Here is a 22,957-nt window from a genome sequence, read left to right as displayed (position 1 = left end):
ATGAAAGCACTAATTTTCATAACTTGACTCTACAGCAGACAGACAGTTGTGAAAATTAACTTTACCTTATATTTCATCTTGGGACATGAATGAATGTAGAAACCCATATAATAATAGCTGAGCTGAGGTGTTTTCTCATGAAGTTGCCTAGTAAAAGCAATTTCTCTGCCAAAAGAAGAATAAAGATGAAGGTACAGTTAAATTTAACTCCAATACTCAAAGTACTATATAATCTCGTGACAAATATTTGATAAAATCTGATATTAAGCTATTAAAAAAATCCAAGTGTTGAGAGAAAAACAATTTTGAAAATACTGTAAGATGATTTTTACTTAAGAGAAGACACCAAAAAACTTTATTATTTTGAGTAAATGCATCTAAGTTCAGGTTTTCCACTTTGCTGGGCACAGTAGTGTATCCAAAATTCAAATAGCATAAAATTAGAGATTTAATACAGCTCCTTGCTGTTATTCATTATCACCTTGAGTTCTCAAAGACTGGGTTTATCAGGTTAAAAGCAGTACAACAAATTTTAGAAAACTCAAAAGCCAACAAATTTCAGGAAGATTATCATTTACATGCAAATACTTTCAGTAGTACATGACATGTAATCCTTTCCTATGTCCAGATGCTACTTTAATATTTATTTTCTCTAAAACTAAAGAGCAGAGGAAACCATGTTACCTCACTGCTTTTTCTCTATTTGTTGGCACAGGCGAGGACTAACTGAACAAAGCAGCTGTCCGCAATGCCTATGCTTGACATGGTTTTAATTTGTAGCTGGATAAATATGGGCACAGAATTTCATCCTACTTTCCCATCTGAATGAATGCTTGTGTTTGAGAGTACATTTCTAAAATATGAGAAAAGTTGTTTGTTCTGTTTTTAGGTTTGTTTCTTCAAGGTTTTAATTTCTTTTTCTCTGTTTTTAACAGCAGTGGATGCTTGAAATCTAAGGAGAGATTTATTTTTTTAAGGGAATAGTCTGTTCATTCTGCAAGTTTAAATTTAAACTGGTGAAGGGCTACTGCCCTAAAAATTCATCTTTACAGCAAACATATTTTTAAATCCAAGCTACCTGAACATTATTAGACTAAAACATTATTAGGCTGTTCTGTAGTAAGAACAGTTCCCACTATTTCCAGAACTAACCCACTCTCAAGGTTCAAGCTGAGGAAGAATGCACGGATACAACAACGCAGGCCCACTGGGCTCTACGTGGACACCCTACCCAGCCACACCGGCACTCCTTCACTTGGCCCTGCTCATCTCAGTTAACTGCATCACCACTCCACCCACAAGCTATTCAGGCCCCAGACCTATGAACCACCCTTAACTGCTCTTTTCCTCTTGCCTTCATGTCCAATCCATCAAGTCCAGTTGGCACCACCTCCAAAATACACCCAGAATCTGACCACTTCTCACACCACCTTCACTTCAAATATTTTGGTCCAAGTCACCACTATGTCTCCCTTGGACAATTCCAATAGCCTCCCAACTGGATTTCCAGTTTCTGCTGTTGCCCCTCCATAACCCACAGAACAGTCTAAGAAGTCTTTTACAGTATTAATCAGATCAGGTAACCTCTCCAAACCCTTTACCCTCACACTGGGTTGGTATCACACTTTTATAAAAGTCCAACCTCCCTGTTGTGACCTGTAAGCCCTGCTCCATCTGCACCTTCCTCATCAATGCCACCTGCCTCTCTGCCTTCCTTGGATAACATTGTCTAGACCCTACCTCGTATCCCAGCCCGAAAGACTTTCCTTCTCTTCATTCCAACCACCTTAGGGCAGGGCACTTGGACTTGCTACCTCTGACCAGGACTTCTATCCTCAAATTTTTACATAGCTGGCTCCTTTTCTTCTTTCTTTCCTGACTACCTTATGTACAAAGGGCCATATGCCTGCAACCATAATTTTATTTTTAACACAGCACAACAGTCTCTAAAGTTGTGTCTGTCAAGTTTTCTAATTTACTGCCAGCTTTGACAAAGCTGGAAATCCTGTCTGTCTTATTCACATCTATAAACAGTATCTGGACACACAGACTGTGCTCAAATAAACATCTGTTAAAGAAATTAATTACATTTCTAAAATTCATCTTGCTAAAAAAAGTAAATAAATCCCATGCTCATGATTCCCAAGGCAAACAGTTTTAAACTCTGCAGACTAGATTACATAAAAATCTATACTTGATTATAGAGTAGAGTATAAAAACTCTATTGATTGAACGATTGCTTAAGAAACTGAGGGAAAATTACCTAGATAGCTTTCACTGAAATACATTAAAATCAACAATGGAATTGGCAACTTGTAACCTACTCTCCCCAATTTTGCTTCCTAATGTCAACCTTCTGGCCACCTCTCCTCTTGCATAAACTCAGCCACTCACACTCTCCAGAGCACTGCAAGGGAGTGAGGGGACCGCAGCACACTGGCACCCTCCACACTGTCACCTGGTCCAGCTCCTGTGCCCTCAGGCTCCTCTGCTACTTCCTTAAAGCTTTCCAGCTCTAGAATTTTCAAGATATACGAAGCAACAAACAGAACTCGTTCTCATTTTGCTGAGAATTAATTATTTGCTATCTCAAATGCAGTAGGATTTCTGTATCTCTTTGTTTACTGAGACATGAAATCATATTTCATACAGAGGCTGAGGTTTATTATGTAAGAATAAATACCATTTTTAATATTTATCTGAGAAGTCTAGACAAATCCATGCTACACACTGTAAAGCAAGAGATAACAAAAATAAAACAAGAAAGAAAACGGCAATAATTTCAAAGTGCTGACTGATTTTTGGGACAAAGAAAGTATCTTTTCTGAAATATACACTTCTAAAGTTACAAAATACAAATGCTTTAAATTATCAGTTCTAATTTCACAAAAAGTCACAAAGATACTACAAAGAATTTTGAGTGTTTTTAGTCTATACAAAATGTAATTAACCACATAAGAAAACTAAAAGATTATTATAGGAATCAGTTGCAAACATGTATTTTTGAATTTGCTATATAATTTGGCATTAAGAGACAGGTCACTTTGAAAACACTAATATTGTGGGCCATTGAAAAACACAAAAAAGTCAATTATGGGCCATATTTTAAAAAAATCAAATGGTGATTAAAAAAAAAGACCCTTTTATTTTTTATAATTCAGAGAAAAACACATACACAATAAACAAAATAATCAATCCTGAGGTATATTTTACCATGATGTGAAAAGTATGACCATCAGACAGAGAACGGGAAAAGTAGAGAGAAAAAAATGACACAATGATCAAGAGGGAGAAAAATGAGAGACTCAAGCTCCCAGCAAACAACAGAAAAATAATTCTCAATCCTCCTTCCCTCCTCTACCACATGTATACACAGACAAGCAGGGATGAAAATAGAAATGAATAGTTTCATGGACTAAGACCCCAATCTTTTTACCATTAAGATAATGCAACTAAAAATATTTTTGCTGTGTTGCATACATTTGCAATCATGGTCACAAAAGGGAAATCATCTTTCGATGAGGGTTAAGGAGTTAGGTGGAGACTCGGACTCCCAGGTCCTAGTCTAAATAATTGTATATTACTTCCAACAGACATTGTTTTAATTCATTTATACCGGATTCATGAAACTTTTAATTAATTATAAAAGTACACATACAAAAGTGATGACAAGAAAAAATATGCAACATTTAAAAACCATGAAGTGGTTTTGACAGGGGAGCTTAAATAAATGCATAAACTAAACAACAAAAGCATCCCACAAATACAATGACTTCTCATGCACTAGATTAGATGGATATAAAAAGCCAGGTAATTACCATCAAACACCAGCCTCCATTCTAAAAGTGGTATTTCTAAATACCAATATATAAGAGACTACTAGAGCAACTAATTATTATGTACTATCAAATAGGATTTCTACTATTACATAATAAAATATATTCAAATGAAGAATTATTTGAAGTTCTATATGATCCATTACAATTGTCAGAAGCAATCTTACCGGAGGGCAGAGTAGACACCCAAAGACAGAAATGAATAATCAGGATCGTAGTACAAATAGACAGACGATACACAGTATGGAAGGATGTCAATCACCCCCACGGCAATGATCTTTCCGTCAAGCCAATACTGCTGGTGAAAGGAGCCATAGCCACAATCCGGTCCGTTAGGGGGATTCTCTGCCTGTGAAAAAGTAGACATACAAACATGAACAGTTTGTTATTTTTCTCTTTATATTAAAAATCTTAATAGTTAACCTCTTATATTTTTATTTCACTCAGGTTAGTAAGTCCTAAAATTTCCTCTTTGTTGCCATTATCTTTCGACTCATATCCCACAAAACTTTTCAGTTGTAGAAACACTGACCAAACAAAGGAACGATAGTAAAAACTCAACTTCAGATCTTTTTAACTTGTTTTAAAATTTGCAGTAGGAAATATAAATTTTACAGGATAAGTAAACAACTACTTAAACTATAATCAAATGAAGAATTATTTGAAGTTCTATATGATCCATTACAATTATCAGAAGCAATCTTACTGGAGGGCAAAATAAACTGTATTTTTCTGTTTCACGTGAAAGTTGGGAAAGAAATGGTATATGAGAGAAAGATGGAAGACGTAAGGGAGAGGGCTGGGTGTGAGCAGAAGTGTCCCCATACTGCCAGCGAGGCCTGATCTGTCCCCCACACTCATAAAGCATACGAGCTTGTGATTTTTTTTAGGTTAAGAGTTCCTGTGTAAGTACAAAGAGTTATGATGTTCTCCCTATTAGACAAAGGAAAATAAAAGTTATTTTTTATCATTATTTTAATGACCCTATAATCCCACAGGAAAAAAATTCAGAGATCTCAGAGTATACCCACTTTCTGTAAACAGTTAAATATTTCTTACTTTAAAATTGAACATAATTTTAAATGAACTGCTCTCAAGTGAAAACCATATAATTAAAATTATGAAGCACCATAAAAATGCTTTGCTAGAGACTGAATGGATGTTAGAGATTAACAATTTAAGTGAACAAATATACAAAACTTGTATATCATTTTCACACAGTTAAAGTCACAGACACTGTATGTGGAAAAAAGCTAAAAGGGAATGAAGAAAAATGAAAAAAGTACGTTTGCTGATACCAAAACCAGAAAGACATTACAAGATAGGAAATCTGCAGAACAGTATCTCATGAACATAGATGCAAAAATTTTCACCAAAATATTCGCAAATTGAATCCAACAATGTATAAAAAGAACTATACACCATGACAAAGTAGGATTAATTCCAGGTATGCAAGCCTGCTTCAACATTAGGAAAGTAATTTAAAAAAAATTTAATGTAATCCAACCACGAAAACAGGCTAAAAGAAAAATCACATGACCATGTTAATTGATGCAGAAAACACATTTGACAAAATCCAACACCTATTCATGACTAACAGCTCTCAGGAAACTAGGAATACAGGGGAACTTCAACAACTTTATAAAGAACATACACAAAAAAATCTACAGCTGACATCATACTTAATGGTAAGAAACTGACTGCTTTCCCCCCAAGAGTGGTGACAAGGCAATGATATCCTCTCTCATCACTCCTATTCAGTATCATACTGGAAATCCTAGTTAGTGTAATAACACAAGAAAAGAAATAAAAGGTATACATACAGATTGGGAAGGAGAAAAATAAAACTGTCTTTGTTCACAAATGACACAACACACTACGTAAAAAATCCCAAAGAATCAACAACAAAAACTGAAACGAATAAGCAATTGTAGCAAGGTTACAGAATACAAGGTTAAGATACAAGTCAATTGCTCCCATATATACCAGCAATGACTGGAATTTGAAATTAAAAACACAATACCTTTTTCCAAAACCACCAAAAAATTACACATTTAAGAATAAATCTAACAAAATATATACAAAATCTATATGCAAAAAAACTACAAAATTCTGACAAAAGGAATCAAAGAAGATGTAAATAAATGTATATGTTCATTTTGATTAAGATGTCCATTCTTCCCAAGCTGGTCTCCACAGTTAATGCAGTCTCAATCAAATTATTTCAAGGATATTGACAAATTAATTCTAATGTTTATATGAAAAGGCAAAAGAGCCAGGAACCAACACAATACTGAAGAAGAGCACAGCTGGAAAGTGACACTAGCTGAGATCAAGACTTATTATAAAGCTGCAATAATCAAGATAGTGTGATATTGGTGAATGCACAGAGAAATACAACAACAGAACAGAATACAGAACTCAGAAAGAGGCCCACATAAATACAGTCAACTGGCCTTTGACAAAGAAGCAAAGATAATTCAGGAAAAAGGATAGTCTATACAACAAATGGTGCTGTACAAGAAAGCAAACAATCCAGTTAAAAACCAGGCAAAGTATCTAAGCAGACACTTCACCAAAGAAATTGTACAGATGGCAAATAAACATATGAAAAGATGTTCAACATCATTTGTTAGGACAGTGAAATTTAAAAAACGAGAGTACTATATAACTATTAGAATGGCTAAAACCCAATAACCTATAGATCAAATGTTGGTGAAGATGCAAAACAACAGGAATTCCCACTCACTGATGGTGGGGATGCCAAATGGTACAGACACTGTGGAGGACAGTCTGGGAGTTTCTTACAAAGCCAAACACAGTCTTACCACACAAAACAGCAATCACATTCCTAGGCATTTATCCAGTTAATTTGAAAACTTAAGTCACAAAAAAGACCCAAAGGCCTGCACACAACAGTTTTTATAATATTATTCACAATGGCTCAAAACTAGAAACAACCAAGATATCCTTCAATAGGTGATAAACTGTGATACATCCACATAATGGAATATTATTCATCAGTTAAAAGACATAAGCTATCAAGCCTCACACACACAAAATGGAGAAACCATAAACACATACTGCAAAGTGAATGAAGTCAGTGTGAAAATGCTACATATTGTATGATTCCAGTTACATTCTAGAAAAGGTAAAACTATTGAGACAGTAAAAAGATCAGTGGTTGCCAAGAATGTCAGGGGCTGGGGAGTGATGAACAGATGAAGTACCTTTAGTATGAAAATATTCTGTATAACACTGTGGTGGTAGATACATGACATTATGCACTTGTCAAAACTCATAGAACTTTACAACACAAAGAGTGAGCTTTAATGTCTGCAAATTAAAAGAAAATCACTTAGGAGGTTAAGGGATCCCAGGAAGCAATGCAGACAGTGACAAGAGAATCTAACTGTATACAAATGTACAAAACAAGGGTGTAGGGTGTAGCTCAGTGGTAGAGTGTGTGCTTAGCATGCACAAGGGTCCTGAGTTCAATCCCCAGTACTTCCATTAAAATAAACAAACAAACAAGCAAACAAACCTAATTACCCACCCCCAAAAATAGTTGGACAAAAAATTTTCTTAAAAAACCACATGTATGAAACAAACTAACTGAAGAGGCTGGGGAGGGGAAATGTGCTGATGTAAGTAACTTTGGGGGTCTATAAGAAGGAAGGCAAGAGGAAATCTGCACATAAGCATTGTATTCTACCTGATAAAGTTGTTTAACATGAAAATTACAGGTTAACAATTCTGATACTGATATGTCATGTATACTGGAACTGAACAACTAAGTAAATGGATGGCGGATGGTAGGAACCAGGATACTCACTGTTGAAGTGTAAATTTACAAATAAGCAAGAGGTAGAGGCTAGAATGATCCACATGGTCATGGATTAGAGTTGGAGACACGAATAAGACGTCATGTTTATCTTAATACAGGCACAGATGGTTACATAAATACTTATAGGTATCCACATATCATAGATATGCTCATACAATACCATGGTCAGCAGACACACATTTATTTCTTTGCATTCTCAGGTGGAAAGACATTAAAAAAAAAAAAAAACCCAGTAGCAATAAACATATCTAGTACATAAATCTTGGTTTCTAATATCATTCTGCAATAAGAAGACTCAAGGCTCCTTGGAGAAATGATTCCAGGAGTGAGGCAGGAAATATACACAATAAACCTAGAGCATCTTGTAGTGCCAGAAAGTAAGGAAGTGCACACACACACAAATCCACAATGAGGCATATCAAAGAGGCACAGCAGTCAATTGAAAGAGCCCCCGATGGCCAAAGCTGGAACAATTTAAGCAAGAAAATAAAGTAGTATTGGATTATAACCCAAAATACAAAATAATTGTCCATGAGTACATACTGATATATATGACTGAATAAACCAATGAATGAGGAAGAAGAGACAAATCTCTAATGCAGAAGAATTCCAAAAAGCTTACGTAGATACTCTGCCTAAAGGTAGGAGAGCATAACTGCCTCCAACCTACCTGTGGGCTGCACACAGTGACTTCTTTCCAAAAAGTACAGTATGGGAAAGGGAGGAAAAGTAATTGTACAGGCGATCAAGGTCAACAACAAATAAAAAAAATTACTGAGGTGCTAGCAGCATCAGTGATTTCTAAAACTTCCACTGCTATATTTAAAATGTCGTTTTGGCAATAAACACACCTTTAACCTTTTAAGAGCTTCCACTAACTATAATAATAAATTATGTCAACCCCTGGTTTTAGCATTCACTGTCACATACAGTATTGCTCTTTAAAAAGTCATTACTATTTCTCTAGAACAGATACAGTTTGAAGAGTAGAACAGGTAAGCAAACAGAAGTATTATACAAAAGGAAAAAAGAAAGGGTATCAACCTGTTGTAACTACAACACCTGAATTAACGTCAATACTCCAAATTGCTGATAGACTTTAAGCCTAATTACCTGTCTCAGAAGCTAGAATGCTCCAACTATGTAATAAAAAATAAACAAATTCCTACATATTATTAAATTTTATGAAAACCATCTTTCAATTGTAAGCCCTGAGGCTCACAGGAATGAAGCTCCTTGTCTTTAAAAATAATCGTGCAGGAGAGCAACCACAGCAGTGACAGAGAGACTGCCAGTTCATGATGTGTAAGGTGGGGAGTCTGTCAAATGTCAGAAAACCTCCAAGTTAAAAGCTAATTGGATGACTTTGAAGTGAGTCTAAATTTTTCCATGATTTCAGTTTAGTGTATCATTCTAGGACTCATTAAATCGAATGTGTATTCATTCATGCATTAAAAGTGTATTTATTAAGGACATAAGTATGGACTCAATAAGCATATTCTCAATAAATAAATAACCAATATATTCTGCTAACCCTAAATATAAATCAGTCCTACTTGTGGCACCAAATAGAATTTTTTTTTCAAACTGCAACTACCTTCTCAGTTTCCAGTTCTCACTGTTTTTCTCATTCCCTGACCTCCCATTTAATAATCTGCTTTCATTTACTTTACTGGCTCGTTCTCCTGTGAGTCCAGTCATGACCAGTCTGCCCTACTGCAGGCATTATTCCAATCTCTCAATTCATGCAGAAGTTGAGGGTCTTTCCGATCTGCAAAGCACTTCATATAGATTTGGGCTGACTAAGCCATGTGTCTACCTACTCTGACCCCCAACACATCACCTGAGGAAACCTGAAATCCAAGAGTCAGTTAAGCAATAAAATGATCATAAAACTATGGAGTTATTAAATGACCCACAAACTGGCTCCTAGCCCCTAAGTCAATGTTAAATAAGACAATCAGCTACTTAAACACATTTAAATAAACTCAGTTTTCAAACATCCCTCGTATATCCAAGTCAGTAAGTATAGCAGCATGAATAACAAAGTGTTTCAATGCATGGTTAAAAAATTGCTTCTTCTTAAAACTTGCCTTGTTGTACTCCTTTTCTTTCCAACATGTTTTCTGACATTTAAATATAAATGATTTCTTTTTCTCCATTGTGGAAGATGCTTCAAGTAAAGGAAGCTATTTTCCTAAAGATACATCTGAGATATCAGCACTGCTGGTTAACAATGATCTGCTAGTCTCAATTTGGTAAGTCAGTCTATACTTTCAAGCTTTTCAATAAGTACCCAGTAGCCATGGAAAATAGACTGGAATTGAACCTGAAATATTGATTCCCTCAGCTCTCTTTGCAGCTAGAACAGCCAGAGCCCCCAAATCACTCACTTCTGGCTGGGAAATCCTGAAAAAGTCAGTACCTACTATGTGTCCAATACCACGCACTGAACTGACATAACTAACATGCCTGATGTCTGTCTATGCACACACACACACCTGTTCAATCGGTTCTATTCTTCTACCTGATATAAAACTGCCATAAATAGAATTTCTTTCCCACAAAGGAAATCCCTTAATTCAAATTACTTAATACTTTAAAATATGGAAAGAACACAGGAGTTTGAGGGACAGAGTAAAGAAGATAAAAACAGAAAGAACAATAATTAAATCTGTGAAATCAGAAATCAGCAGAATTCTTGGAAAGGCTCTCCAATCATTCAGTAATATCCTTAAAACCCAGACTCACTGAACTTGATCTTGCCATATGCTTCCACATGCTATTATTTGGATACTATTGATTACACGTGTCCATGAGTAGCAATTAGAAATTATCCCTATTGCAAATTTAAACTGTCAGCTTACATTGATTTGTCACCTTCACCTCCACTAGGTCACTTTCCGTCCCTTCAATTAACATTCCAAGGGCTCAGTCCCTCAGTATTAGAGAGGCCTTCCCAAGTCACTGACTACTCTCTATTTACTGCTTGGAGAATCCTACTTCAATACTTGGGATTGTTGCATTTCTTACCTCTTACTTAGCTAACATCTTGTAATGGCTAATATTCTTCAACTGCCACAAACACAGAAGGTGAGATAATGACAGATTATGCAGGAAATTACACAAACTATTTGAAAAAGGGAAAGTAACAGTGGTGCTGCCTCGATATCTCACGGTATCATGTAAACCAGCAGCTCTCAAACTTCTTGGTCTCAAAATCCCTGTATATTTAGAGTACTTACTGAGAACCCCAAAGAACTTTTGCTTATTGAACTGTATCAGTAGGTACTTACTGTATCAGATATTAAAACTGGGACTTTCAAAAATATGTACTTGTTAATTCACTTAAAAATAACAATAAACCCAACATATGTTAATTCAATATATTTTGTTTAAAAATTACTGTAGTTTCCAAACCAAAAAAAAAAAAAAAAAAATTAGTGAGGAGAATGGCACTGTTTTACATTTTTGCAAATTTCTTTAATGTCTGGTTTATAGAGACAGCTGATTTCTCATATCTGCTTCTACATTTAATTTGTTGCCATCACATAGCCTGCAGAAAACATTCCTGTACACTCACATGAGAACGAGAGTGAAAAAGGCTAATAAAATAATTTAGTCCTTGAAGAGCCCTGGATGGGGCCTTGGACTACCAGGAGTACAAGACCACACTTTTGAGAACCACTCATACAAATGTATCTTTAAAATACAGGTAGAGAAGGAGTCTATAAACTGTAAACTGCAAACAGAAAGGGAGCAGGTTATAGTGACCTGAGTTCAGGACTCTGGAATCAAGATACCCGGATCTGAGCCCTAACTCCACTCACCACACACTTACTGTCTTGCAAAGGCAAAATGGCCAGAAAGTTAACTTCTTTTAGAAGTATCAATTTCTGCATTTTTAAAACAAGAATCACACTTTTATGCCGACCCTCAAAGGTAGTCATAAGAAACAAATAATGATGTACAAATAAAAGCACTTTGCAGACTATTAGCAAATTTGAGTCAGTTTTGGTTTTGGTTTTAAAGGGGACTGAATGACACATTCTAAAAGATTGTGTCTATGAAATTTCATTAGTAGCTCATTTAATAGCAAGGTTAATCTAAAAGCAACTATCTTTAATTTCCTCACCAATAAGTCAGTAATGTGACTAGCAATATTTATAAACAGTTTATCTTTCTCATACCCACAGCTTGTAGTAAAATTTAGATAAGTGAAAGAAGTAATAAGCAAAGGTATTTTTCAGCAGTTCCTCAATTTCAGAAATTTAGCTGATAAGGGGAAAAATTTAACAATAAAGCTCACCACTAGCTATACAAAAGGAAACACATCTTAAATATTGAGGAAGGATGGCATGGCTTCTGTGATTAATGAGCTATGTGGTACAATACCAAAGGCACTATGTGGAAACGACATCAATATTAATGGGCCAATTCAGGCTCCCAGCTAAATGGCTCCCCAAAATGGGTGTATATTTACTCTGATAAAGTACGCCTGTCTCCTGACCCACCTGCCTCTATGTTCCTCAGTTATGCTTAAAAACATAGACACTGTTAAGATTCAAAGGAACAGGCAAAGGGGGAGTTACACTGCAGGCACCAGGGACAGCACTGGGGGGACCTGCTCGGGAGTTCAAAGACCGGAACAGTGAAAGGCTTCAGGAGCTTCAAGAGAGCAGAAGCTGTGTCCTCCTTCCTGCTAAAGCATCCAGAAGAAACTCTACTAAATTGTACTGGTTTACACAAAAACCTACGATTTGACCATTGGTATTCCGAAATTTTTTTAAAGTTTACGGAGGCCCCCAGAGGTACTCATTCAAAGCACCTGACTGAAGTATGCACTGTTTGAAAATAATTCCTGCAACTGTTTTGCCCTTTGTTAGTAGTTTCATGAAACACTGCAATAAACTTTGAATTCATTTTAAAAACAGAATCCCAAAAGTGTGGTAAACCACTATGGTATCAAAATTTACATGATCTCTTTTAAAAAAAAAAAGACCCCAAAACCGAATTGAAATAGTATAGTCTATAATTAAGAAATTTAAGATAATAATTAATCTGTAAAATACAAACAGCAATACTCATGGTTAATATATCACATAGTTTTGTGTAAGTTATTTAAAACCTGAATGCATGCACCCCTGTGATGCAGCCTCCTCCACTGTCAACATCCTGTGCAGGGAGGGGGATATATGGAAACTCCCTGCACTTTCCCCTTTAAGAGCAGTGAATCTAAAAGTGCTCTAAAAGATAAAGTCTACAAATTAAAAAAAAAAAAAACTGAATGCAATCAATTCCCAATTTTTCTGGCAGACAATCAGTACACTAAAGATAGCTACCAAAACTAACACACTTCCTGGTTCACAGCTGTACCGTACGGTAGATACAACCGTCTACCTGGAAAAAGACTCCAACCTTGTTTCCAGTTGATGTCCAAAGTATGTGAAATTAAGCCAACTCTGAGAAAACACGTGCTGGTTGGACATGTAGTTCCCAACAAAGAACATTCCACAGAACAACAGATCTGCTATTCAATGAATTCTTGTTCCCCTGGCAAAATCCCTTCTCCTGAAAAGACAACTATAGTGTTCAACTAGTTGGGAACATTACCTGATGGGTTTAGCTACCAATATCCAGTGTAATCTCCACCAGCAAGCAATATTTTGCATTTTGAGGTTACTTTTTTCTTTGCTGATTCTGACAGTTAACACAAATTACAAGTACTCTGATTTGATATCACACTGGGTATCAACGTTTTACAGTCCACGTTATATTACAGGAACCAAATTTACTGATCATAACCTTCAAAACATTCAATTGTCTTAGTTTCATATATTTATAAATTAAATATTGCTAACTCTGTAATAAGACGGCACCAAAAATTTTAGTCTATGCAGGGTTATTCTAATGCAATTATTTCCAATTATCACCTGTATTTCAATCTGACGACAATTAAATTTTAACGATCCTCAAAAAAGAAAAAAAAGTACATGTAAAAGTAACAATATTTTGTTATTCTTTTTTAAGAAACACTTTCTCTGTTCACAAAGGAAATATATAAAAGTTAATTTTACTAAGTAAAATAAGGGACAGTTTTTACAGCCTCCAGATACTAAGAATTCATGTGCTGCTCCCATTCACCCAACTGTCTCAGGTTGCAATAAGGTACTTTACGCTAGGTAAGCATCTAAAGGCCTCAATTTCATCAGAATCCCTGAGTTAGTGAAGATTATCCAGTCATTAAAAAGGAAAAAACTCTTTATACTATCTACCTCAATTTCTGCTGATACTCTCAACAAAAAATACTCAGCAGCATCTAACCTGAAAATTTTAATCAGCTCTTATTAAATAAGACCATGACATGTTATAACAACTTCTATTCACTTCCAAATTGGGGAGAAAGAGACAAATTCAAAAAAAAATTATAAAATAAAATAAGCTACAGTAATTCATATGAAGAACTATTATGTAGGAATTAAAAACTATGTTTACCAAGATTTTTTAATAACACTGTAAATATTTCTCCAAGTTAAGTAAAAATATAAAAGTATAAAATGAGATATATGATTCCAATCATATGAAAAATTTCTGTGTATGTAACACACAAACTTGTAAAAAAGGGGAAAAAATCTAATATTGTTAGTAGAGAGCTTATGAGTGATTTTTTTCTTATTCTTCCATTTTCTGTATTTTTTGAAATAGTGTTATTTTTAATAACATGTATTAATGTATAATCAAAAAAGTCTTAAAATTCAAAGTTGAGGAATTCCTAGTGTTAAATAGGTGGTTAATAGGTGAAATTTGACACAGGCCAAAGAAATTGCTGGCTGTTCTTTGAGTGCAGCTCTGGACTTGATTTTCTCTTGACTGAGTTATTTTTCAATTTAGTTGGGGTAGAGGTTAACTTACAGACTTCTGTCTGGTGGAACAAATAACCCAAAAGGTTACAGTTTAATGCCCTGTAAGACAATAACCAGTGGTTATTTATCTAACTTAGTAATCTCATCTCAACCTTTTATTAAACTGTTTGCAGATACGTAACAGACATATATATATATATCTATATATATATATAGATATATATATATATCTTCACACGTGCTCCTTGACCCAGCTCTAAAGTCTTACTGGTTCTTGCATTAATTAATGAGTCAAAACAAAATTTGTCATGTTAATGTGTTCATGCTGTAGCTGTATGAAGGTCATGATTTTAACTTTTTGCAAATTATAGTTTAACAGTTTTGGAGGTCACCCACCGAGAAGCTCAAGTGAACTGACTTACATGATGAACCTAAGTAATTTATAAGTGTCCTCACAGTATGTTAAGCCTAGCATGTCTTTTCTTGTTTGTCTTTTCTTGACTCTCAAAGAGACTCCCCTGCAGTGACAGAGCTCTAACTTTGCTGTTTCTCTAAGTCTTTTTCTCCCTCTCTTCTGATTTTGTGCTTTTGTTTATGTTTTATAACCAGTAAGTTATCCCCACTACTGGCAGCAATAGTTAAATCTGGTTCATAGTCCCTGTTGGATGGATGATGGAGATCTATTCTCTGTTGGATGAGAGAAGACAGAGAATGTGGTTTGTTAGTTTTTCGTCTGTTTCTTTATTTGTGAGTTCAATCAATTAAGGAGAACAGCTCTCTGAGTTCTGAACCTCGTTGGTTTCTGTGGTTACTTCTGACCTGTAGCTCAAGTTTAGAACTGAAACTAAGAGCTCTCTACATGACTGTGAGTCTATAATTCAGAAAAATCTTTACTTCTTGTTGTACATGAAATATTTTCCAACATCCAGAGAGTATTAATAAATCACACTATTACACCTCTTAGAAGAGTTCTGTAAAACTGATTTACAGATATAAGTGAGCATTTATATAAATCTAATATTCTCCAACTTCACAGAAAGTAAAGAAACTGCTAGCTTGATGGGGAGTGTACAGCTCAGTGGTAGAGAGCATGCTTAGCATGCACAAGGTCCTGGGTTCAATCCCCAGTACCTCCATTAAATAAATTAATAAATAAATAAACCTAATTATCTCCTTCCCCAACAAAAAATACAAAAATAAATTAAAAAAAAAAAAAAGAAATTGCTGGCTCAGAAACATTTTTAAGATAAATTAAACTGGTTTAATAATTTTGGTTTAAGAAAGAAAAAAGTCATGTCTTTTCTCAGATTTATAAGTATTAAGTGTAATATATGATAGATTTTAGAAAGAATATATGAAGCTTTGTTTTTGTTTTGTTTTTTGTAATGAAAAGACCAGTTTAACTAAACTTCCAAAACTACTTACTGGTTTATCAATCAAAAAAGTTAACACTATTTCTATACAATGCTTAAGATTTTGAAAAATCAAAATTTGTGTTCAACTGAATTAAATTATAATTCTGACATTTTAAAATATTTGCTAAATTGTGGTAGAACACACGTAACATAAAACTTACATTTTCAACATCTTTTGAGTGTACAATCCTGAGGTATTGAGTACATTTACACTGTTGTGCAGCTACCACCACCATCCATCCCCAGGACATTTTCATCCTGTACTGATTGTCTGTAGCCACTGAACAGTAACTCCCGATTACTTCCCTCCCTAAGCCCCCAGCAACCACTACTCTACGGTCGGTCTGTGAATCTGACTACTCTAGGTACTTCAGCTAAGTGGGATCATACAGTACTTGCCCTTTTGTGACTGGCTTATTTATTTCACTTAACATGTTCTCAAGGTTTGTCCATGTTGTAGCATGTGTCAGAATGTCCTTTCTTTTTAGAGCTGAATAATATTCATTCTACACAATTTGTTTATCCATTCACCTGCCCATATACACCTGGGCCGCTCCTACCTTTCAGCTAGTGCGAATAGTGCTTCTGTGGACACTGGCGCACAATATCTGAGTCCCTCTTTAAATTCTTTTGTGTGATAGCCAGAAGAGAAACTGCTGCATCATATGGTAATTCTATTTTTAATTCTTTGAGCAACTGCCATACTGTTCTCGGTAGAGGCTGCACCTCTGCATGCATTTTACCTGCCCACTAGCAATGCAGAAGGGTTTCAATTTCTCCACATCCATGCCAACATTTATTGATTTCTGGTTTTTTGGTTAATAGCCATCCTATTGGGTGTGAAGGTGGTATGTCTTTGTGGTTCTGACTTGCATTTCCCTCATGATTATTAATGTGGAGCAACCAACAATATTTTTATGTTTTGTGTTGGCTTAAACATAATTTAAGACATTTATATAATTTTTAAATGTGGATTAATATAAATCAATAAATTTAATGTATAACCTTTGGATGCCTTGGGAACTTCTAAGTAAGAATGAACACTGAAACAATGAGCATAATTTTAAGCTTATATATTTTTTCTTCTTATTTCCACATGCTACAGAATGGCTGTATCTTTGGGTCATGTCAATAAACATGTTCATCTCTGTCACTCTGAGGTGTAAAAGGGATGTGTAGGAAAGCTGTGATGTTTGTATTTATTCACTTTCTCAGTCTGCTAAACTGCTTATATACAACAGGAAGTTCTCAATTACCTCCCTCTCAAGTTCTCTCTATGAAACAGAAGTTATCACTTTATTAAAAATGTAATTAATATGGATGGTTGAGACCATCTTAAGGACAAAAGTAAGAGAAATAGCATTTGTGTATGCAAGGTAATAGGATAAGACTTGTTTTTATTTTTTTAAAAAAGTAAGCAGAACTGTTCTGTGTAAAATGTCAACTTGCTTCAGAACATAAAAGCATAGTAAAGGACAAAACTTGAAGGTTAGGGGAAGTTTATTTTATTTGCCTGTTTTAAAATACCTGAGTCTTTAAAGAAGCTATAAAATATGTTAAAAATGTTGGCTAAATTTTGAGGGACATCTTCATCTGACATACTCACTCACTTTATAAGTGAAAAAGTGAGGGTCAAGATGATTAAGGAACTTGCCCAAGATCACAGAGCCAATTTAGGAGAATGCTAAGAAGGATCCAGAATTCGTAACTTTTAGTTCAGTATTCATCTCAGTGGACACTGCTTCTGTAGTACACCATTAACACACAATTAAAATATATTAACATGTCCTGTTCAACAAAATGAATTGAGATACTTCAGCAATTTACCAAACCAAAGTATGAATCAAGAAAAGTATTTCTCAATGATTGAATTCTAAGGAACTAAAATGCTTCAAAAACTAGCAGCTCTGAAATGACAAAAAAAACTAATGAACTTTAAGCATAAATAAATGAGGACAGATTTACATTAAATGTTTTCAATAAATATGACAGAAATAGGAATTTATTTATATCTGCTGCATTTTTACTGTAGAACAAATAGAAATTAAGATGTTAACCTGGTAACTGTTTACTTTGACATTTCCTTGTACTTTATTTATATTTCTCTTTATATATCCAATCCTAAACATCCAACAAAGACTTTTAGTGAGATACTATCTAAACACTCAAAAGGAAAAGTAATAGAATCCAAAACCTGTCAATTCTACAGATCAGTCAGTATGTACTGAGCACTGCAACGAACACCTCAGAATCAAGAGTGATTATCCTAACGTGAGCCCTCACTAAATGTCAATTCAATTTGAGGCTCCTGCTTTTCCAATCTTTCTTATAGAAGGAAAAAAACATCCCACGGTGACCATCCAAACTGATATTTTTATTTAGAACTCAATGATTGCCAACATCAAGCAAGACTGACATCCCCATGGAAACTAATCCATGCCAGGATTTACCATTCAAACATTTTCTTAAGTATTCATGCACATCTAATGGGCAATGAAAATTGTCAAGGCAGATGACCTCAATTTTTAACACAATGGAAAGATCCTTGGAGTAATGATGAACACCACTACTTGCTAAAGGAAGACTGACTTGGCAAAAAGGTATCCAAGTTTAGCAACTCAACCTTATACGTACCTCACCCCTCCACTGCTACCTCTGCAAACTCCCGTCATTTCTACAGGACCCAGTTTAGGTAACAGCCATTCCCTCTTCCCAATTCTGGCCACTGGTGACTTCTTGATATCTACCAGAGCCATCTAAAGTACTTTTTATTGCTGAATAGTATTAGTATGGTAACACCACATTTTGCTTATCCATTCACCAGCCGACGGACATATGAACTGTTTCCAGCTTTGGGCCATCATGAATAACCCTACTGTGAGAGTTCACATACAAGTCTTTGTTTGGACGTATATTTTCGTTTCACTTAGGAGTGAAGTTGCAGGGTCATACATATTTAATATTCTGAGGAACTGCCAAAATGTGGCTATGCTATTTAACATTCCCACCAGCAACATACGAGGGTTCCAATTTCTCCATATCTCTCCAACACTTATTGTCTTTTGATTATAGCCATTCTAGTGGGTTTATATTGGTATCTCATTGTGGTTTTAATTTGCATTTCCCTAATGAATGGCAAGCATCTTGTGCTTATTAACCATTTTTGTGTCTTCATGGTGAAATATATAATCAAATCTTTTATCCAGTTTTTAAACTACATTGTCTTATTACTAAGCTATGAGAGTTCCTTATGTTATTGATTCTAATTAAATTCCATTTTGAACAGAGATTATTTCAATCTTTTTCAGTTTACTGAGATTTGCATAATGGTACAGCACATGATCTATCTTAGGGAACATTCCCTGAGTACTTGAAAAAATATGTATTTTTTCATTGTTGGGTACAGTGTTCAATAGATACCAACTAAGTAGAACTGTGTGATAGTTTTGTTCAAATCTTCTATATTCCTTGCAATTTTCTGTCTAATTGTTCTATCAATTACCGAGAAAGTTGTCCTAAAGTCTCCAACCATAGCTGTGGATTTGACTATTTCTCCTTTCAGTTCCATTAGGTTTCATTTCATGTATTCTGAGGTTCTGTTATTAAGTGAAAAACATTTCAGATTGCTGTGTCTTCATTTGATGAACTGACCATGTTATCATTATGAAATGTCCATCTTTCCTTCTGTTAAAAGTCTTTGCCCTGAGTCTATTTTGTTAGGTATGAATAGTCACTCCACTTTCTTATTAGTATTCACTTGGTATAGTTTACTCTGGCCTTTTACTTTAAACATATTCATATCTTCATATTTAAGGTAGATTTTGCTTTTTTTCTTTTATCTAGTCTGACAATCTCTGACTTTCATTTGGAGTGTTTAGACCTGTACTATATCCAACAGGATAGCCACTGGTCACATGTGGCTACATAAGTTAATTAAAATTTAAAAGTTTTTCAATTCAGTTCCTGAAGAGTTCAGTGGCTGTGTATGACCAGTGGATACACACATGTTTTTGACAGAGTAGATATAAAACATTTCCATACAGCAGATTTTTGGCTTAGATCACTTATAATTAATGTACTAATTGACATGGCTGAGTTTAAGTGGACCATTTTGCTCTCTTTTCTATTTGTCTCACCTGTCCTTTGTTCACCGTTCCTTTTTTCCACCTTTTGTGAGTCTGAAAACATGTTATCATTGCTACTGTCATCACCATTGGATTATTAACTCTCTCTGCTCTTTTTTGTTAAGGCTGCTCTAGGGCAGTAGTTGTTAACAGGGATATGTGGCAAAGTCTGGAGACATTTTGCTTCAACTCATGGGGAAGATGCTACTAGCATCTGTTGGGTAGAGGCCAGAGATGTTGCTAAGAACCACACAACACACAAGACGGCGCCCACAAAAAAAGACTTATCCAACCCAAAATGGCAACAGCGCCAAGGCTGGCACACCTGAAACGTACCACTGTCTTCCTTCAAAAAATACTGTCATCATTTCATGTAATGTTAGACTCTCAAAGCTTATTGCTGTCATATACTAGTAGCTGCAATAGTGAACTCAACCAAACTACCTCTCTAGGGCTCAATTTTCTTCATAAAGAAACTGGAAATAATTACCTCATAGACATCCTGTGAAAATTAAAATAATATAAGCATATAAGCATAGTACTCCCATATACTACAGTTGCAACTTCTCGAAAAACTGGTAACTGCTAATGAAAAAGATTCCAATTGACCTGGAATGAAGGACTAGGACATCCTTGAAGAGAATCCTAAGTGACCCACATTCCCAAATGATTTAACTTTTCTCACAAATGCCTCTTCCCTGGTTCTCTACCTCCAAAATGATGATAAGACTGCACCCTACTGGACTGGCTGGCAAACTCAGACTTAGAAGAGAATTTCAAGAATCTTTTAGCCTCTGATACATAATCCCTTTTATTTACCTACATTTAATTGAAGACATCTGTATGTGGTGCCACACAAAATGTAATTCAGGCTTAGAAATGTCAATAAAAATGTCTGTAAGGGAGAGATCCGACGTAAACCTAGCAGGGGAACGCACATCACCAACTACAGAGCCACGTGAAATTAGGAATATAATGGAAGTATGTGGCCTGACTTGACGAGGTGATAAAAGCTCTTTTCCTATAAAGCTTAATGAGCTCTATTAGTCTTCAGCTCACAGGAATGTAAAAGGGTCAGCCCCACAGAGGGAAGTAACTGACTCTCCACACATGGCTCCATTCAAATGACAGCAGATCAAATTACTGATGTAATTACTATAACCTGACAATTTCGTTAGATCCCAGGGGCAGTTAACTGTTTAGGACTTACAGCAAAGGGACATGGGTCATTCACAGTAGTTTTGTGGACAGAATGAAACTAAAAGTCACCTTCATATTCAACTGCAAACCTCATGTATTTTATTGTCTCTACCTGAATTATTTTTCTTGTATTCAAACTTAGGTAAGGTATCTGGGTACTTACCATGTTTGCAATTTTCCTTCTCCAGCTGAAGCATAAGCTTAATAGCACCATTTTAAACGTTTAGAGACTCTCAACATTCTCCTGCCTTTGCTTTGCTTTGCTTTGGATCTCAGGTTCTGTGTGGTAGCAAAGGAGCAGAATCCTGAGCTCAGTGCTGCTGGAGATCTGGGGGTAGCAGCACCAACCATGCCATCCAGTGGCCCCTGTGAAATTCCAGGCTAGAAACATATCAACAGTATGCCCTCAAAGTATTTCCCAAATACTTCAAGAAAAGAAAAGCACATTAGCCATCTTTTATTTTATTTTTCCTCCTCCATGTCCACAAGCCCAGAAAGGAAAAAGATCAATTTAGCCGAGGTAAAATACAGCTCCAGGTCATTAAATGGAGAAAGCAGATCAGACAGGAAATGCAGGAACGATCACTAAACTTTGATCATGATACTTTCCCATCTACTTTTCACCAAAGATTAAAGCTTCTACACAAAGATCCCCAATATTTAACCTGAATAATAAGATGTAATTTAAAAACATGTTTGGTACAACTCTAGGTGTACGGTTGGCACCATTCCAAGTCCTATTTATACCTGAGAGCATCCTTTGGAAAAAGACAGACACTGATCTTAAGTAGCTACAATCTAGCTAAGAAAACAGACTATTAACCACATTGAAACAGAAATATTAGACCTTGTGTGCTTTCAGCTGCATCCTGTCAAATTACAGAAAAAAGCATACTACTTTTAGCCTCAACTGTACTGTACCTAGATTACTTATTTATTCTTTCAACAAATACTTATTCAGTGCCTCCTGTGTAGTATTAACTATACAAGGACACATAAGGAAGCAAGAAAAACGCGGTCCTCTCTGAGCTTACATCTAGGGAAAGTGTATCAGTGAGGTCTACTTAAAAGCATCTTTGCCATTGTTTAGTAACATCTCCAAACCGCTACTCTGCCCCAGTGAAGTGCACATCAAGCTCCGGTCCTCCGTATTTATACCTGTGGAGGTAAGCTAGCCCAGCCTCACTGCCGTCTGCTCAAAACTCCTATTTCTGGTTACTCCCCTCAGCTCTTACTTAAATTAGAGGCCAGCCTTAAGCATTATCAACATTATCTCTTCATCTAAGCTCCTACCAGTCCCTTTTCTTCCAAGACAAGACCCTGTTCCCACATCAGTCAGAGAGTTCCCTCACGTTCATCTCAATCAAACACTGACTACAAGAGCCATCACTTAAAACCTACCAAGGTATCCCATTCTCCCCCAAGTGACTTCTTCATGGGAAGAGCAAGAGGTAAAACATTTTGTAGTTAACGTTAACATTTTGTTTATCTCCTTTCTAACTAATTTCTGTATGCTTAAATTGTTTTTAAATTGAGATTTGCACGTATAATTTTGCATTCTGCGTTTATGTCTTAATATAGGCAAAAGTAGTATCAATGTCCCTCTACACATCCGGATGCCTCCTCTTTCCCACTCCTTTCCCAAAGTCTCGCCCATCTTCTCCAAGTAATT

General features: G+C 35.6%; 1 protein-coding gene across 9 annotated transcripts in view; it reads right to left on the bottom strand.

The window, feature by feature from the left end:
• The window catches only part of ATE1 (arginyltransferase 1), a 171,886-nt gene that overhangs the window by 86,071 nt on the left and 62,858 nt on the right, over positions 1-22,957 (bottom strand). For all 9 annotated transcript variants that reach the window (XM_032490746.1, XM_032490743.1, XM_032490740.1 and 6 more), the window contains 2 exons: positions 4,004-4,185; positions 66-165 (listed from right to left, as the gene is read on the bottom strand). In XM_032490746.1, the coding sequence (XP_032346637.1) occupies positions 66-165; positions 4,004-4,185 (282 nt within the window). The remainder of the gene's footprint in view (positions 1-65; positions 166-4,003; positions 4,186-22,957) is intronic.

The sequence above is a fragment of the Camelus ferus genome, chromosome 11 (genome assembly GCF_009834535.1).
Source record: "Camelus ferus isolate YT-003-E chromosome 11, BCGSAC_Cfer_1.0, whole genome shotgun sequence".
Taxonomy (NCBI): domain Eukaryota; kingdom Metazoa; phylum Chordata; class Mammalia; order Artiodactyla; family Camelidae; genus Camelus; species Camelus ferus.
This window is presented reverse-complemented; position numbering and strand designations above follow the sequence as displayed.